At 50.7% G+C, this 18,437-nt stretch overlaps 5 protein-coding genes across 5 annotated transcripts; 2 read left to right on the top strand and 3 right to left on the bottom strand.

The window, feature by feature from the left end:
• Positions 1 to 364: 364 nt before the first annotated feature.
• Positions 365 to 2,180, top strand: A1O9_03134 (uncharacterized protein; the record flags this gene model as incomplete). The annotated part of the gene is made up of 1 exon (XM_013408702.1): positions 365 to 2,180. A coding segment is annotated over exon 1 (1,449 nt), but the record flags the coding sequence as incomplete, so codon positions are not given.
• Positions 2,181 to 3,159: 979 nt separating this feature from the next.
• On the bottom strand, positions 3,160 to 5,811 carry A1O9_03133 (uncharacterized protein; the record flags this gene model as incomplete). Its single annotated transcript, XM_013408701.1, has 1 exon — positions 3,160 to 5,811. One exon carries the CDS (start codon positions 5,809 to 5,811, stop codon positions 3,160 to 3,162), a length of 2,652 nt encoding a protein of 883 aa, XP_013264155.1.
• Positions 5,812 to 6,467: 656 nt separating this feature from the next.
• Positions 6,468 to 8,167, bottom strand: A1O9_03132 (uncharacterized protein; the record flags this gene model as incomplete). Its single annotated transcript, XM_013408700.1, has 3 exons — positions 6,468 to 7,782; positions 7,842 to 8,058; positions 8,116 to 8,167. The coding sequence occupies 3 exons, from the start codon at positions 8,165 to 8,167 to the stop codon at positions 6,468 to 6,470; spliced, it is 1,584 nt and encodes a 527-aa protein (XP_013264154.1).
• Positions 8,168 to 8,985: 818 nt separating this feature from the next.
• A1O9_03131 (GTP-binding protein rhoC) lies at positions 8,986 to 9,918 on the top strand (the record flags this gene model as incomplete). The annotated part of the gene is made up of 3 exons (XM_013408699.1): positions 8,986 to 9,291; positions 9,340 to 9,543; positions 9,589 to 9,918. 3 exons carry the CDS (start codon positions 8,986 to 8,988, stop codon positions 9,916 to 9,918), a joined length of 840 nt encoding a protein of 279 aa, XP_013264153.1.
• Positions 9,919 to 16,928: 7,010 nt separating this feature from the next.
• On the bottom strand, positions 16,929 to 17,150 carry A1O9_03129 (uncharacterized protein; the record flags this gene model as incomplete). Its single annotated transcript, XM_013408698.1, has 1 exon — positions 16,929 to 17,150. The coding sequence occupies one exon, from the start codon at positions 17,148 to 17,150 to the stop codon at positions 16,929 to 16,931; it is 222 nt and encodes a 73-aa protein (XP_013264152.1).
• Positions 17,151 to 18,437: the final 1,287 nt, after the last annotated feature.

The following is an 18,437-nucleotide window of genomic DNA, read 5'->3' as shown; positions in this document are numbered from 1 at the left end:
CCCTCCAATGTGCAACATCATCTGCTTCTCCGCCAACAGCCAAAAGTGTGGGTGCAACTCCGCTGTATCGCCAAAGAGGTTCCGGTGCCCAAGGACAAGGCCAAAGAGAAGGCTACACGCCCCACCATTTCTGCCGGCTTCTTTTGCATTTTCTACGGGCCTCTTCACGCATTTGACGAAGTCGGCAACTTCCTCGAGACCTATGATATTGTGCTCCAATATCCCCAAGGTTGCCAACACAACGTGCGCTATCGCAATCCACACTCATTGTCGGGGTTGGATGACAATGCCCCCATACACTTTTGATACGCAACCCGCCACCACACAAATCTGGCAAGCGGAGTGGGAAGGAACGTCCAACTACTTGGACAAGCTAGACTTTCCTGCCGATCTGCCGCTGGCCCCAATCCCCTGTGCTCTCAAGACGGCGCTGTACGGACACCAACGTCAAGCATTGCGTTTCATGCAGGAGCGAGAGCGTGGTTGGATTTCACCGGCGCGGCAAACGACGTGTGGAAAAAGGCCCTGATCTCGGGTCTTCCGATGTATGTCAACACCATCAACGACGGCATGCGCATGGAAGAACCGCCCGTCTTTCGGGGAGGACTCTTGGCCGATCAGATGGGACTCGGCAAGACCCTGACGGTTGCTTCCCTGATTGCATCCGATCTGGATCCTCCCAAGTCGCGCCCTGCTCCAAGGCTGGGTCCATCAGGCAATGCTCCTCATCGATGTACTCTGATCATCGTCCCCCCGCCATTGCTCGACACCTGGGAGACGCAACTGGAGAGACACTGCCAGCCAGGAAAATTGGCCTGGGAGCGACACCATGGCCAACGCCGCTTCAACAAAGCGCGGGAGCTTGCGCAGTACAATATTATTCTCACCACACCGTGGCTCGAGAGTGGGAAAATCAACACACAGCCACGAGCATCTTATTCTCTGTTCGGTGGCACAGAATTGTACTCGATGAAGCGCACCTCATCCATGACCGGCACACGCAGACGGCGTCCGCGATATGTGCTCTGGACGCAGATCGGCGATGGGCGGTGACAGGCACACCAACCCAAAACCACGTCGCCGATTTCGTCGCCCTGCTGCAATTCCTGCGCGCATATCCATATGATACGCCCACCAAGTTTGAAGATGATATTGTCCACTTGTGGAAGCATGACTGTGAGGCAGCCATTTCTCGATTGAAGAAGCTCATTATCTGTATCGGCCTCAGACGAACAAGCACCACGATTGACCTGGCCGAAAGGAAAGATCTGATTCACACATTGCAGTTTGACCCCAGCGAGAAGCAAGTGCACCAGATGGTCGAGGCTCAGGACTTGAGTATCATCAACCAGAGTAAAGCGCAAGAACAAATTAGAGGTTTGTTCATGCACGCCCTGCAAGGACTAAATGCCCTTCGATTGATATGCAATTTTGGTATGCTCTCCGAAATCAAGTCGATCAGCTTGAACCTAGCAAAGGGGCCCACCTGGGGTCCTACAGAGGCTCAAAATGCCTTTGACAGCCTCCTAGCCACCGGTGGGAGCTGTTGTGTGAAATGTGCCACCGACATCGGGATTTCAAACAATTCACCCATCGATTTGCTCGAATCAGAAACGGCCTGGGTGAGCCAATGTCCACCTAAGCTTTCTCAATGCGGGCGTATTCTCTGTGGCAGTTGCGGAAGCAAACTTCAAAAGGATGGGATGCTCCAGAGCTGGTGCCAGCACACCCCAGCTTGCCCAGATTTGGCGGTGTCAACATCTAAAACATTGAGGGAAAGATCATCACCTCTAATTCAGAACATATTGACCTATGAGAGTTTCCCCACCAAGATCAAGGCCCTCGCCAAAGACATCGCTTCGTTCCCAGACTCCAAGTCCGTGGTGTTCTCTGCATGGCGTACCACTCTTGACTTGGCTGCGTCAGCCCTGAACGTGGCCAACATTCGATTCGTTCGCTATGATGGCAAGGTTTCGGAAAGGGATCGAGCGTTGGCACTAGCAAAGTTCTCCAGCGATCCTGACACCAAAGTGATCCTCTTTACCATCTCTTGTGGCGCAGTGGGCCTTGATTTGACCGCTACGAACAGGGCCTATCTCATGGAACCACGATGGAACCCTACAGTGGAGGATCAAGCTTTGGCACGCATACATCGAATGGGCCAGCAGAGGCCCATTACCACCCCAGGTAGGTTTGAACGTTTTCTTATGAACTCAGTCATCATCCTCCCCCGTCCTCTCGGCACTGACTAGTTACACTGAATATATTGTCTGCTACTGAATGGTTAGCGATATCACGGCGCGACTATACTAGATCTCCAGGATGCACACAGCCTTGTCACCTTGACACTAGGTCCGCCAAGGTTGGGTGCAGATTTACCGCTGAATACCAGTGTCCCGGTCAGAGTCAGGCCTCTGCCTAGGACCTAGGTACCAGGATTCTTTCCTCCAGAATGTCGGCTTTGTTCACCACAGCATCAAACACACCTTTTTTGCCAGCGGAGCTTCCGAGTTCTCAGTTCTGGGATGCCGTCTTTCGTTGATGTAGAGCTCGCCGCATTCTCGGAAGTCATGCGCCGCCTTGAGACACTCTTCCAGCTGTAACTCGTGACACACTGTTTCTCACAAGCTCTCGTAGGGGTATTACATTACACCAATACATAGATGTGTCCGCTTGATGTCCCTGCTCTTCGAAGTTCAGATCATGTTGGCGGCAATTCCAAAGCAGCAAAGAGTACTGTGGACGCAAAGGCGGCGGCATCAAGGTGACATGATGAGGATAGACCTCACGGTAGACTGTGTTTGTAAGGTAGTCGCTATAAAAAGACAAGGGAGTTCTGGGCATCGATGCCCGTAGACAATGAGGTGGACGACACGAGAAAGGATGCCACTGGTGCTGTGATGCAAGCCTCTATTCAGTGGAAGAGAAGAGATGCGGACGACAAGACTCATTCATATTGGAGTAGCTTGTGTGTGAATTGCGGGCTCCTGAATCTCAAGAGAGACTGATGACAGAGTGAATACCGTGGGTAATAGTGATACATTGGGTGCTGTGGTCCCCTTTTTCATTGACCTATCTATACAATTTTAGAGTCGCTCTTGTGGCTCCAATGCTAACAGTGATCGTTGCGTCATACTTTCTTTTTCATTCGTTCAATCATCATTCGTTGCTCTTGATGAGCCCTCCGTTGATAAGCTCAGCGACGATGCGCTTCCTCTGAAGCGGGATCTGGCCCGCGTTGTAGCTCATTGGCGTCATTCCCAACATTATCTGACGCGCACTTGTGATCGTAAAGACGCCGCAATCGTCCATGTTCGTTTGTTGTGGCGATTCTCCATTGGCCACAAGGGTCCATTCGCTCTCCTTGAAAGAGCTTCCCAATTCCTCCTTAACCCAAGCTTGGACCGTATTCACATACCTTTGACCGTTTCCTCCCAAGCTGTTGTAGTGTGTGATAGTCTTGTTCTTTCCTGAAACAACGCAGAGCGTCCAATGCATACCACTATTGATTGGTATGAAGACTTGTTCAGTTTCCAATAAATTCTTGCCTCCAATCTTTGCTCGAGATGCCCATCTTTTGACACTCTCATATCCTTTGCCCTCAAGGTTGTTGTAGAAGAATGAAACGAATGCATGATGGGTGGGGCTCTGAGTAGGGCGGTCATTCTGTCTTCCATGCGCGACAATCATTTTCAGGTAGCCGTTGATGACTTCGTCATTCAACCAGTTGTCTGTTCCCGAACCTGCAGACAATGGGAGGACGCGAATGAGATCAGTAGACTTGTAATTGCCATGGCCATTCTTCAGTGCTGTTTGGATTTGATAATCCCATTCTTTCTCCAATGGGACAATTCCATAGTGCTGGATTTCTTCCAGTAGTTGTAGTCGTTTGGTTTCTGCTCTGGTCACTCTATGGCCTTTCTCGGCTGAATGCGGCCTCGCTTTCGGAGTCGGCGTATCTGGGTTAAAATCATCTTCAAGAGTGAGCTGAGCTAGCTTCGCATCTGGTGTTTCTGTGAAATGTATGTGCCCTTTTGATCGATCTGATGGGCTAGTCTCCTTCTCGGACTGCTCCCTTCCAGGGGTCCTGGGCGAGGGCGTGGACGGTGTGTCTGAAGACTCACTTAACATGATAATTATGGATGGCTCTGGAGATTTAAATGTATCGTCCGGTAGTAAATTTTTTCGTGGCGTCTCTGGGTCACTTTCTTGTGTTTCGTCGACAGTTCTCGATGGTCTTGTGTGGGCAGGAACGGTTACAGTTTGTGAGACCGCTTCGTTCATTTCTGGTGATATGTGTTGCGATTCATCGTCATTCACGATGGAAAGGCCCTGGGAGTTAGACGACTGTGAATGATCGTCGGTTGTGATGTTCGAAAGAGCAATATCATGCTCGAGATCGGCAGGTGATTTGTTTCTTGGGAGCGGAGAGCCACCACCAGTGACGAGCGTGTAAGAGGGATGTGAGATAGGATCAGGCTGGTACGATGGCACATCAAATGTTGTTGATTGCTCGTAGACGGTTGATTGACTCATTGGATCGACCTTCTCATTGAGAAGATTGCCTGGAGAACACGGGCAGGTAGACGAGATATCAGTTTCGGGGGTTTGAATCTGAGGACTGTCTTTTTGGGTTGTCGGAGACAACGTCGGGGTTGCTACGCGACGACGCTTGACGGGTGAGGCGGCCAATAACTCGCCAAACTCTGAATTGGATTTCTCAGAGATGGCGGCTATGGCTTTGCTGTTGGGACTGGGGGTTGGGAGGGGCGCTTTGGTTGTGTTAACGAGCTGCTGGGATAGGTTCCAGGTAAATGTGCTCAGATTGGATCCGTTTGGATCATTGGAGTCGTCTGCAAACTCGGTTTTGGCTACAATGACGGCTGTAAGGCAAGGAAGCAATGTGTTGGGTTCTTCAACTAGTTGCTGGGGTGGAATCGGAGCGGAGGCGGTTAAATCAAGACCATTGGAATCGTTGGTGCTGCTTGAATTCTTGCCAGTCTCTTGTGACTGTGTGTTGTTGTGCGCAGATTCCCTACGCGTCGAGGCTGATGGATGTGTGAGTGTTGTGAGGGGATCTGGGCTATCGCCAGGTCCGTGCCTCTCGATTGTGGTGGGCTGGATTGCGGGCCGAAAACGAGTAGTGCCAGAATGCGAGGGATGGTTCACCTGCGTACGTTTCGACGGTGGGGGGTTGGAAGAAGTTGTGTCGCCGTCAGTTGTGGCATGTGACTTCGAATCAAGAGCTTTATTTTGATCCAGCAGCGCTTTTGCGGTGCTGTTTTGGCGCTTTCTCTTTGTGCTAACTCGGCTTACTGTGCCTTGGGGCATCAAATCGGGAATGGTATATAGGAACTTCTTTCGGCAGGTAGGAGGCGCCTGAATTATCTTGACTGGCAAAATTGCTGAAGGCTTTGAGTCCGTAGTACTCGGTGCCTTTTTTGCGTTCAGATGCACAGTTGCGCGGTTCCAAGGTGATTCAGTCAATGGCGCTCTATCTTGGATCGGTTTCTTTGGGTGTCGCTGCGGCTTTGCCGGTTGTTTCTGGTGTTGCCGAACTCGTCGGACGATGCAATAAAGAGGAACCGCAACAACGGATGCGATGATCTTGCTTCCAGTGGCTAGACCGAAGCAGACTCGCTTTGCCTTGGGGAAGAGGCCGTCAGGGCGAGGCCTTGCGAAAACTCCGGTCGTGGGAGGAGGAGGGTCTTCAGGCCATCCGCCAGGAATGTAATAATCGCGCTGGTAGGGATCGAATCTAGGCTCGGGCTTTGCGGGACTCCAGTCCATGAAGGAGGAGTGGTCAGCCATGGCTGTTGTTGGTAAAATGACGATGGATTCGTGAGGAAGCCACACTGAAGGATTTCGGACGGGTCAAGGGTTCTGAGAAGGGATCGAGGTAGAGGAGCTTAGAAGAGCCTCTGTTTCCGAAAGGAAGAAGAAGCCTGCTTTACAGCGATGGTGCTGCGTTCAGAAGTTGTGAAATTGATGAAGGAACAGTGAGACGCTGCGGTGGTTATTTGGCTGAACGCGCCCGAAGCAATGCGGGAAACAGACAAGGACGTGAGGAGAAGCCGTGCCTACCTTTTTCTGCCACCGCCTTCTTTCTGCCGCTTCCACCGCCCGCAGCCTCGGTCCCAACTTCAGTATCAAGGTTAAAATCACGTGTTGCTGTTAATGTTATCCTCAGCACGAGTACTCCGTAAATTACTTGTACGCTTATTGTGGACTCTAGCCTCGTACTACATACATAGTGCAGTGCATCGTCACCCGTGACTCTGAGACTACTGATCACTCCGCACATAGGTACCTAGGCGGTTAAGATTTTATCCAATCGAACTCATATTCATCAGGTCTATGGGCAGGCTGATCCAACAATATTTGTTTTATCCAATAGATTCCTGGTCCCACTATTATTGCTGCTTGTAATTGTGTCTACCGTCTACCGCGCCTACTCCTAAAATCGCTCAATCGGTTCCGAGTCCAATGTGCTTGAATAGAATCGGATTGCCCTCCACCGACCACCAGGCAATACCCGTATAAACAATCAGCTTTGTGATCACCTCAACATCATATCGCACTCGAGGACGTTGTATGCTCAAAAACAACTGCCGTTCTTGTAGCTCATCCACTTCTTGCACTGCTTCCCCTTGCTCAGTTGGTGACAGCATTGGTTGTGACGAGGTATCCACACCCGTGCCCATCTGAGCTCGAAACATCTCAAGGCTGCTCGATCTCTTTCGATTGCCAGTCTCCGGGTTCAGAGTTTCTGATGGATAATAGCTGCGATCGGGTGAAGGCTCTTTGATGGGGCTGGGTGAACTGTTAGCATTGAGGCTGTCTCGTCTTCTCTTTTCACGATACGCCAGAGTTTCATAGGCGTCCGCCTCCGACTGTGGGCCTATTGAAATGGCCCTTCTTCGTCGTAGGGAGTTTAGTAGATGGGGGATATCGCGAGCGTTTGGAATCACGTTGTCACCGTGCTCCTCTTTTGGAATGAATTTGTATTGGGACGCCGGTTTGAAGAATCTTCGAGGAAGTGCGAGACCGAGATGTTCAATGACACGGAAGATCGGCGGCAGGATTTTGAGTAGGAGTGGCTTCATGACACCTCGCCACGTGAAAATCACGAACACCCCGAGGACAATGCGTGCCACGGTGATGGGCCAACCCATTGTGCCAAGATCAAAAGGGACCGTACCCTGTGAAGGCTCTGCCCACGAGTATGGTGTCTTAGCAAAGTGCCAGACGCCGAACTCTACACCCATGACGACCCCCGCAAAAGCCACACTATCATCAAAACATGGGCAGTCATCAGCCGGCTCAGGATGAATGCGAACCATTGCCAAAATGATCGACTCAACAATGAGGACGCGTTTGAAGTCACCAGCCATGAACCAAGCATCGAAAACAGGTCCCAGAAAGCATTGCAATAACCCCACAACAACACCCAAGATGCTACCAATGACAACATCAAAGAACCCATGCATGCCGCAATAGAGACGTCCAAGGACGATGGAGCAAGCATAAAAATAGGCAAATACGTGTAATAGAAGCCTCACATTGGGGCTTAATTCATCACCACTGTGCCTAAGTAAGAATATGGCATACACCGCCACCGAGACTGCGTTGGTGGAGTGAGTAGAAGGGAACCCGTATTCTAGGGCGGCAGAGCCCGACATGGTGATTCTTTGCAAGGGAGGAGACAGTGGCCTGGGAAGACAAACCAGGTCCTTGATGAAGCCACTGAAGAACACGCCCATGGCGAGGATACGGACAATCCTGTTGCAGGTTAGATCAATGTCAATGCCTACTACAAGGCAAAGGAAAGTGAATCGTACCCCCTGCCGAGGCTTGTGTATCCACACCAGAACCATATGGGCAACATGATATTGAAGAAGGTGTGTGTCCCGAGATTGGCAGACATGGCAAAGTAGGTGTCGAGGGCTGGTGTTCTTAGACTATTCTGCAGCCAGGCCACGTAGGGTGTCTCCCAGCGCACAATGGGCAGGAGTTGTTCTCGGAGGAGGTATCTCCATCGTGGGAGCATCACATAGTCTATGCGGGATGCATGTCAGAACCTGGAACAAAGAACGTTCCTTGACAGTGACATACAGTGATCGAGGCTTCTCAATCCAGCATCTGGCTTGTCCTTCTTCTTTTCCATCTTTGTAATGAGTGTCGGGCATTGGCGCCCATGGGTGGAGCCGGCTGCACTAGATTGGTGATGGTGAGGGCTGGATATGGGTATTGGGGTGCATCGACAGACGGTACTCGTATGCAAGTGTTTCCCCGGCCGCCTCGATAACACAATCACCAGGAAGCCGGTTCAAGATGTGCTGTTCGTAGAGTGGTGGTGAGACAGGGGGGTCGAGCGACGAGGGACGAGGACGTCGCACAGAGGGTTGAGTGTATTGGCGAGCAGAGCTTCGGGATATTTTTGCATGGTGCGAGATCACAGATCGCTTATCGAGGCGGACAAGGCATGTTTGACAGGCACATAGTGCCGAATGTTGCGCAATATGGAGTTGCTGTGTGCGTTGGGTAAATGGGACCTGGCGGTTTTGACGATTGAGGGGAAGGAGCCACTTGCAGTTTCACACGTGCAGGGATCCTGTCGTGGGCTCGTGGCGGAAAGAGCGACCCGCCGTCAAATTGTCAATACGGAGCCCTCCTGCACCTTCCTCGGTTGCTGGCCCAACGGCCGAACGACAACAATGAAAACGAAACCCACCAACCCAACCTGCATCCCATTGCCATGCCACGGCCTGTACTTCGTATCATCAATCACCAAAAGCCCACTGCTACCGGCATGTGAGACAACTTACCAGTACGAGTAGTTGACCATTGACATCAAGTATTTCCACCTGTGACCAGCATATATTGTTGTTGCAGCCACCAGGACACCACAACTCCGACTGCCAGCCCTCATCCTTCACCACCCTCCTCCCTTGACCGCTGGCTATCCTTCACTCTTCTCCCACCATGGCCACCCACGATAACTGCTCTTCACGTCACTCCACCGTCATGTCTGAGAAACACCTCTCCTCCTCATACATAAACACTCCCTCTCCCTCTTCACCCAGACGGAAGCCTACTCGAGCTCAGAGTACGCGGACAAGCAACGGGACCGTCAGCACAAACATGAGCTACGGCAGTAGTGGACGAATGTCAGAAGCCACCAATATTACACTGCCTCCGTCATATTCCAAGAAATTCGTGGTAGTAGGTGACGGTGGCTGTGGCAAGACTTGTCTTTTGATTAGCTATTCTCAGGGCTATTTTCCAGAGGTACGTAAGGTGGTAGCAGGTGGAAGGAACACACAGTGACACAGACAGAAATATGTTCCCACTGTCTTTGAGAACTACATCACCCAAACAACCCACAAGCAGACGGGGAAAACCGTCGAGTTGGCGTTGTGGGATACCGCCGGTCAGGAAGAATACGACCGTCTCCGACCGCTTTCTTACCCCGAGACTGATCTCCTGTTCGTCTGCTTCGCCATCGACTGTCCTAACTCTTTAGAGAACGTCATGGATAAGGTGAGTAGAGCGATTTGGTAAATTAACATTCACTGATCTGAATAGTGGTACCCCGAAGTTCTTCACTTCTGTCCTACAACTCCCTTAATCCTCGTGGGCTTGAAATCAGACCTCCGCAACAAACGAACCTGCATTGAGCTCCTGCGTACTCAGGGCCTCACTCCAGTGACGCCAGAACAAGGGCAAGCCGTTGCGAAACAGATGGGTGCGTCTTACATCGAATGCAGCGCAAAGGAATCTAGAGGCATTCAAGAGGTTTTCGACCAAGCCATCGACACATCTATCAGGGCCGAGGAAGAGAGCTACGAGACTCATCCTAACGCAAAAGGCGTTAAGGTGAAGAAAGTGAAGAAGAGGAAGTGTGGCATCTTGTAATGCTGACTCATACACAGTGCCCGGCGCATTGAAATAATCCTCGCTGATCAAATCTTGCTTCGTTCTGGAGGATGCATTGGTCCTACGTCCTCTCCTACGTTTAGACATGAATCTTGTCTTCTTCGGGCTTGACTAGGATTACCCATATTTGTACACGCACACTAGATGGCGTTGCTGCACGAGTGCATGACTGGCGTTTTCGACGGGGAGGCTGTTTTTGGGCTTCGGCTTTGGCCATGCCTTACAAATAGTATATGGTAAATGGATGTGAATGAAGACTGGCGGGTCGTTGTGATCTGCTCCAATCATGGTCGATTCTTTACGATCCCATCATGTTTCGTGTGAATCGTCGAACTCAACAAGCCGACCGTAAGCTGTTTCCGCAGTGGATATTCCTTGTGAGCACGGCGTTGTGATGACATGCTCCACCATGCGCCTCGTGCAGCGGCGCTGATACAATCTCGAACAGAAACATCCTACATGGTTGGTTGAGCCTTCACCTACCCTTACAGTTCTAGCAAGTTCAAAGTTTGGGCAAACGGAACTGCCATCGCCCATCACTCAACTCTCGCGACTGGCACTGCTCAACCCCGCTGCGGCGTCGGTCGTCGTTGGCGGCGGCGTATCATTCTCGGCTTCTCGACCCATTACAGCCTCAAACTGGCTCCACAGCGCCTCGACCGAGGAAAACTCATTACCAATCTAGAAACAGAAAAGGATTCGTGAGTCTGGAACATTCTACCAGGTTTCCCACCATTGACGACCCTTCTCCATGGGCCAACAACCCCGGTGTGAGGGGGTGTTCCACTCGTGCACGTACGTACCTCAATTATGCCCTCCAAGCTCCGATTCAACGCGTTGATCTGTGTGAGAACCTGTTCCAGCGACTGTATTGGTCGGCGACCCTTCACGTCAGAGACAGGGATTTCTGGTTTGTTTTTTCTTTAAATAAAAAAAATGGTAGGCGAACGAGAGCGCGTGTATACCCAAAAGGCCGCCTAAGAGAGAGAGAGAGAGAGAGAGAGAACTCACCTCGCCGATTTCGCCCACGAGCGTAGCGCGTCGCTGCTCGAATTCGCTCGTCGCACCCTGTTGGGCTATCGATGTTGATGATCCTGTGTCCGCTGCCATTTCTTCTCGGAGTGGGGCTTGGAGGCTCTTTTGTTACGAAAATGCGCAGCGCGCAAGCGAGAAACGGAGGCGATGGCCAGTTGCAGTGGCTGCTGTGATCTCTTTGTTTGCTTATTTGTCGTATGTGTCAGCGTTGATTAGAATAGCCTCTAATGTTGTTTTGTTAATTGAAATCGAACCGTTTTTTGGGGACGCGGTGATCACGTGCATCCAACCACATAGGCCAGGCTATGCCCCTTAGACCGGCTCTGCTACCAGGTGGATACCAAGAAAAACCATTGTTTCTTTGGGGCCTCAAACACGCGTTTCTTTAGCAATGCTTAGCCATTAGTCAACTTTTAGTCTCAAGGCTAAAATTGCTCTACAATAAAAATAGGCTTGGCTATTGTTATGCTAGAGCGCTCGTGATTCGAAATCAACAAGCCCCGAAACCCTTCTCGTGGCACCTATCGTTCAGCCTCGTCGAATAGGCTTACAGCCCCCCTTCCACATGCGATTGATGCCTTACTCGGCTTTGGACTTGGTCCTTCTCCACTTCATAACTTTCCACTCGCCAGCTGGTGCCCCTTCGTCTTATGTGTCGCCTGAATGACCACACATCTTTGTCCTGATCTGGGGTGGAGAGCTTCGCAGGGCCAAGCTTCGTCAAGAACGATTTGAGGGCTTCATTGAGTTGTTTCAGGTACCGTTGGATGATCGTCATGACTCATGATGTCGCCTACACTTCAGTTAGCAGACCTCCAGCGATTTTGGTCCAAGACGCCGACCTGGGTGCAGTTTGAAGTTTGAATTGCAACTCGACGGACCTTTGGTCTCTTTCCGAATTATATCAAGCATAATAGCTGAGCCATCAGTGGTGCTTGCGGTAGTAATTCCTGCTGGCTCGTGTCTTGTGGCGATAGCGCGAAGCGAGCTTGGATTAGACTGAGAGTTGGAGTTCTGTCCTGTGCGAGGTTGTAGAAAGAAGATGAAACTCCGATGAAATCAAACGTCAGGTCCAGAGTTACGGAGAAATGATCGTACGCAATCTGCAGATACGGATTGAAATGGAACGAGTTCAATAGAAGATTGGCTCGTTGTCGATAATGCTGACTGCGAGGTGATGCACGTCCTATCTCTTCGCAGAGGGCCTTATACTGGTGCTGGACTTGGTCTGGACGTTCCTTCTCTGGGAGGAGGACGATCTCGATATTACTATAGACAGTCGTGATCAGGTCCTCCAATGTGTAAATATATCGCCCTGGTTCATGCTAAAATGGCACCCATTTAATGAAGGCAGTATTCTTTGTCGCGGCCTCGTCAAAGATCATCCAGCAGGGGTTTTGTGGCATAGGTAACATCGAGCAATTTTTCATGAGTCCCGTTGGCAGCTGCATTCAACACAGGCATGGCGAATGGAAGCACCGGCTGATTTGATGATCTCTCAATAGCAACCACCGCCCATCCTATGAGTCGTTCGATCTCGCCCTCCAATTGCCTGTTGCATCGTTAGCAGTCCTCAATCAAGTAAAGGTAAGGGAGCTGTTACTTGGCATTCCTCATCACAATCACAACTGCATCGCTAAACGTGGATAGCAACCGCGGATACAGATTCTCCACAATGTAATGGCGAATTCGTCGGTCTCCTGTGGTCCATTTCAAAGGCCACGTAAATCCTCGGAAACTCTTTTCGTTGCCAGGGGTGAAACGTTTGTTCCGAGTTAGGACTTCGACAACGGGCGATATGGGCTACTCATTTGCGATGCTAACTGGAAAGATTGAGGGACGGAATCTAGGCTATTATCGATCACTCTTTGCTAGCTACTGCCTCGAGAGAACGAGGCAGGACTGATTGGCCGACCTGGCGGTGGCGGTGGTTACGGACTTCGGTGAGCTGAAGTATGCATGAAACTTCGGCGGCGCTGACTCTGCTGTGAGTCTTGACTCATGTTGTCAGTGCTGTCACTGCGACTATGCGCTCTGGGCCTGCTGCTCCTGTCTTTCTTGGTAAACACAATTTTCCCCCTTGTTCAATGCAGCACGCTCTGACATAGGCTCTCGACACCCTCTACCTAGACCATCGCAGTCGGGCCAACAAAGGATATGAGGCCAGGGAACTGGGCAACTCTGCCACCTACCTTTGACTGAGCAAAGTACTCTTCGTACCTTCCCCAATCGTGAAAGTAATGCTCACCTTCAGAGTCCGCCGACATGCCGAATCATGATGTATTGTCATCGTCGAGGCGCATCTGCTGCTGCTGCTGCTGCTCCTCCTCCTCATCATTCGCAGTCGGCTCAATAATAGACAAGATCTTCGCAACAAGATCTGAATCCGTTCGTTCATGAGGTACTCCGTGCATCGAGCGTTATGGTTGCTCGTACAGTGGCTGACTGTTTCAATGATCTACGCAATAGTTGATGGCACAAACAGGGCGGAATGAGACACAGTCCCGCAGAATTCCGCATTGTGTACAGACTGCCCGGGCTGCAATAGGCGCCCGGCAATTCCAAAGAGGATTTCCCGGCAGCTCGAGTGATAATTCTCGGTAACTCGATGGCTTGGTCAAATGGCGATGGCTTGGCCACATTAGGCTAAGGTACATCTTTCCAAGGAAGCGTTACCTTTGAAAATCCACGGTGTTGGCGTTGAGGAGATGTAACCTTGTTCTGACCAAGCTTCCCGTTGAGCACGATATTCTCCCGTTTCGTCTCATCTGGGGTTTCGGCAAGAGTAGTAGCTCGGGGTCAGTCGACAATGGTGAGATCTCTAGCCTGCCTATATGACCCAGGGTTGAAGCGATAGTTGGTAGCGGGAGTCTCTTGGCTTCGGTAAACCTGTTCTTCTACGATGGAGCCTGAACAGCCCTGTTGATCATCCGTCATCGTTGCAAGTGAGCCACGTGCTGCGATGATACGGAGCTTCGGGATTGTTGGACTTGTGGTGAATGATGCGAATGATCAGGAGAATTGGCTTCATTAAATACATATCGGTTCAATTGAGTCCGCGGAACAGACCTATTACTGAACGAATGTGGCTGTCTCACAGTGTTTTCATCTTGTAGGTTGCCAAACAGTGAGTTTCTCTCACTGGACATGATCACATCCCGGGCAGGGCGATTCATAGCCGAAGGCAGGTCGCCGAGAAGCTTGAATAGGCTAGAAGTAGCAGAATTCGAGTGCGTACCAGGTACGTGTTTCGAAGGATAGTTGCTAGTCATTCTTTCTCGCTCTTTCCTGCAAATGATGGGAGGAAAGATCGAGAGAAGTGCCAGTCGCCATCAGGCTGAGGGTCAGTTTATAGCGGAGAATGTCGTTTCGTACACCCTGCTTGAAGACCAGGCACGACCCCTCCATCATGTCCAACCAGTGTCTTAAAAAACATTGTAAGCTGCAGGTCGTGAACAGCGTCGTGTTACAAGGGGGTCTTGTGGAGAGATTTCACGACCGGCTGCAGCCTCGGATAGGACCTTTATGTGTTTCAACCGACCACGTATGAGCTACAAAGCGTCGTGGAGGCTGCGTAACTGGTGGCCATGAGAAGTCATATATTCTGATTTCACCTCTCCTTGGTGTCTCCAGGAGCTTCGACCTTCGCCATAGACCGGACCAGCCATCTGAAAGAACTCAGTGTCATCGACAGTTTCAAGGCTGCACGAAGCCTGACCGATTGTCAAACATCCGCAAAAATTCCTCGGAGAGTCGGCTATCGAGCAAGTCTATTTACCCTGCATGTGTCGTGATACGTAACCTCAGCAAGGGTGCCTTGGTAAGTCTCTTGTTCGTCGTGCTTTGAGATATGATTGCTTTCAGCGTGCATGCGTTGCGTCGGAATCCAACATATCCCACCTATCCCAAGAGACATGGCGGAGGCGGCGTAACGTGCCGTTGGGCCCCTGTCCACAAAGAGAGTGACTCGAAGGCTGAGTGGGTGTTCTTAGGCTTCAGCTGGCTGTCAACAGGATTTTCGAGGCTGGAATCGCCGGTACGCACTTGTATTGGGTCCGACAGACGAACAAGACAAGCATCTGGTACAGAAGATATAGGTATGGATGTATGTCGTCTAAGTCCGGAATACCATATCTGGGATCCGCAATACCTTCCGGATCATAGAATCAAAGATACACCAAAGCCATGGTGTGGATTTTATTTGCTTGCATGAGATACTGTAGATCCTCACACAAAGCATTGCGAATCTTCCCCCGTGGCGGTGGCTTTAAAAAAGTTGAGCCTGAACGGAGAATCACAATGGCCTGCAAAAAGATTGAGAGGAGTGGGATTCGAACCCACGAGGTTTCCCACTGCGGAACAGGTAAAGATCTCTCGACAGGATGACCTAAACACAGCGCCTTAACCACTCGGCCATCCTCCCGCCATTTCAACCACGTCAGGTGAAAAGCCCGGTCCAACTTTCTGCGAAGTTGTGGGCATAAATTCACCTGAAATTTGATCGGTTGATTATATATCCGTGGCAAATCTGCTTAGTTTCACCACGTGATGAAGGCCCCACGACCTTCATAATCAATCAGCTCAACGGGTCCACTCCTAACTCTGCCTAGTACATTCGCCAAATGAGAGAGTCACGAGGATGTGAAGATTCTATTCTGGGCGCGGCAACATTTCGAGAGTGGAGTCATCCCTTCTTCCCCAGGAAAATTTTGCACAAAGGAGGAAGGTTCGAATTTCCGTGCCCGAGAATTGGGGACAAATTCAGGGGCGAGAAAGGTAAAACCCTACCAGGATAGAGGCTTGTGGAGGGGCGCCTCCCGGGCCTATCTCGCAATTAGGGAACACTTCCAAGGGCGAACTGGTTCGCTTCACAAGACGGTGTACGGAGCACATGCGGTGTGCAAGATCGTGGAGTCAGGTGGCTTGTTTAGTATTGAAGTTTGTCATTCTAGGTTTACATTTTCTATGGTTTGTGAGTCGTGACCCGTTATGATACATCGATCGATGCGAGGTGCCCTGGAAGGACCCCCTTAAACTACATATTTCTTGATGCAAGCTTTCAACCGTACGAGTACCAGGAAGCAGATATTTGACATTCGACCAGAACTATACCTCGTTTCATGTACCGAGACAGCAAGCCTCCTCAGCAAATACACCTTCGCATCAATCAAATGAACGTAAGAGCCTGTTCAAGAATGCTGTTCCTTTTCAGCTTTGTTGGCTGACTCGGCGAACGGGTGAGCATTGATAGGCGACAAGAAAGAACAATAGTGGCCTTTTACTCGCCTGCCTGTCAAGAGAGATTGTGCTGGTGTCTTGTGGACGGATGGAAATGCGTGCATGCAAAAGCTTAGTCTTCTTCAATATGATAGTCATGCTCGTAGGAGCCGTTGGTCTAGTGAAATATTTGAAAGAGTATTGTCTTTGAAGATCGATGGGGGAATCCTTGCACTTCCGCTATTTCGGGTAACGTCAAGTAAACAAATCCAAGTAAGCTAAGAGCAAAATCTGTCGACTCAGTTGTTAATTTGACGGGTGAATGCCGACAGAGCAGATCATACTGCGTTGGGTATGCGCGGTCCACAGGCATGAGTTCCAGAACCACTGGCGCCGAAACGAGTCAAACTTCAGGTGACAAGTGAATTTGTACCCAGCGTTCGCGAGTTCTCGATCAAAGCGACAAGATTGTGTCGTGCGAGCGTGTTTTTCATGTGTGATGAAACCGGAGGAGATGTTTGCCGTTTCGCGCGACTGGCTCTTCTTCAAGAGATGGTACAATAATACTTTCTTTGAGAGAATGACTTCTGTGGTTTTTGGGAGTCTTAGCGTCGTACCGTCGTTATTTTGCTGTTTGTGTTGTGATCTACGGTCCTTGGCCATGTCGGATACATAGCTGTTGATGGCAGGCGGCCATGAGGTGACTGTGCGAGAATAGAAATTTGATTCCACTCGAATCATCTCTTTGCGCCAGTCAACAACTTTGAGAGTCTTCTCCTGCTCTTTTCACCCATTCTGTCGGCACTGGACGAACTAGCACTCCGAGAACTAGCCTCAGATGAGGTGCGAGCGCGTTGTGAAAGTTCTGCCGCTCCAATAATGTCTTCGAGGCGAACATCTGATTTCGGCGATGTGCTTTGAAAGCCAGGATCAAGTATCTCGGTAAATTTGGACGGCATTGTAGTGACTGTGATGTGTTTTGTAGAAGAGTTGCAATGGGAGCAAGTCTTGCTAACTAGTGGATGGGCTGCTGGTAACACAGGTACAGTAGGAGGAATGCAGATTTTGAACGAGGGCCATGCAAGACAGATGTAGATGCACGTAACAACACGAAGGATGGGTATTGAAGGGGATGAGACACATCGTGGAGGGTAGGGCGGCTGCTCGTTTTGTGCTCATTTTCGTCCACGGTACGAGATCCGTTCCGCCTGTTCCAAACTTCTTTCCTCCCCCTTGTCGCGAGGGTCTGGATCCATTAGCTTTGGTTAGTGGCGTGCCACGCCGCTTCGTCATTCCCCTCCTTTGGGTTTCCCCGGGATGGAATGGTGCTGGGTGAAGCCCAAAAAACTGCCAGCAGGTGGCCCAGGCGCTGCACCGCCCACACACCACCAATCCCCAGGAAGACAGGGGCCTGATGACCCTAATTTCAGGGTCTTGTGGCGGGTGCATGATCATCGGGTGACGGACCAAAGGGCAAACGTATGGGCCTGGAAGAGTCCGGGATTGACCATCGACTTCCAGGGCACAGAACGTGGTACGGCAAGACCTTCCCATTCTCATCAACTGAGGCACACGAGTGCAATATGGCGAGCCCTGCCGAAGGCGATGGTGCTCGTACGCGTAGACAAAACCCATGATCGACATTTCGATTCTGCCTGATGAGCCTCTGGTTGGAAGTTGTCAACCATTCGACTAAAAACTCTTCCATGGCGAAATGGCACCAGATGGCTGATCTCGTAGCCAAAGATTGCTTAGAATTAATGTGCTCTGCTGGGTGATATGCTTAATGGAATCGATGGTAAGTGGCGAGTGTAGGTGTTTGTGGCCCCTTCGGTGTCCATGCGTGCATTGATCGCGTCTTGTCAGGTGCGTAAGTTTGCAGGTGCCAATGTTCTCAATTCAACCGATGCGAGAATCAAGTTTAGCTCTCGTAGCGCCTGTAGTAGGCGATGGTGTTGATGGTGTTTGCACTGGGACGAAGCACGGAGTACTGCACCTCGTACCAGTCCTCCGTACACACTACTGGGACTTTACCAGCAGCCGAGGTGCCTGGAGCTGCTGGCAAACGGGCATAGCACAAAATCCTCCTCGGTCTCCCGGCCTGCCGATTCTGTAAAAGGTTACCAGTGAAGGGTGTGCCCAGGTTGGTGTTAGGCTCCCGTTGTTCCCAAGAGCTCCAGCTTGTCGTGGCGGGAACTTGACACCCACGAGCGATTTTTTATCCATGATGTCAGTTGCACGAAATC

The sequence above is a fragment of the Exophiala aquamarina genome (genome assembly GCF_000709125.1).
Source record: "Exophiala aquamarina CBS 119918 chromosome Unknown aczIA-supercont1.2, whole genome shotgun sequence".
Lineage (NCBI taxonomy): Eukaryota > Fungi > Ascomycota > Eurotiomycetes > Chaetothyriales > Herpotrichiellaceae > Exophiala > Exophiala aquamarina.
Note: the sequence above shows the minus strand (reverse complement) of the source record. Positions and strands in the feature narration are given on the sequence as shown.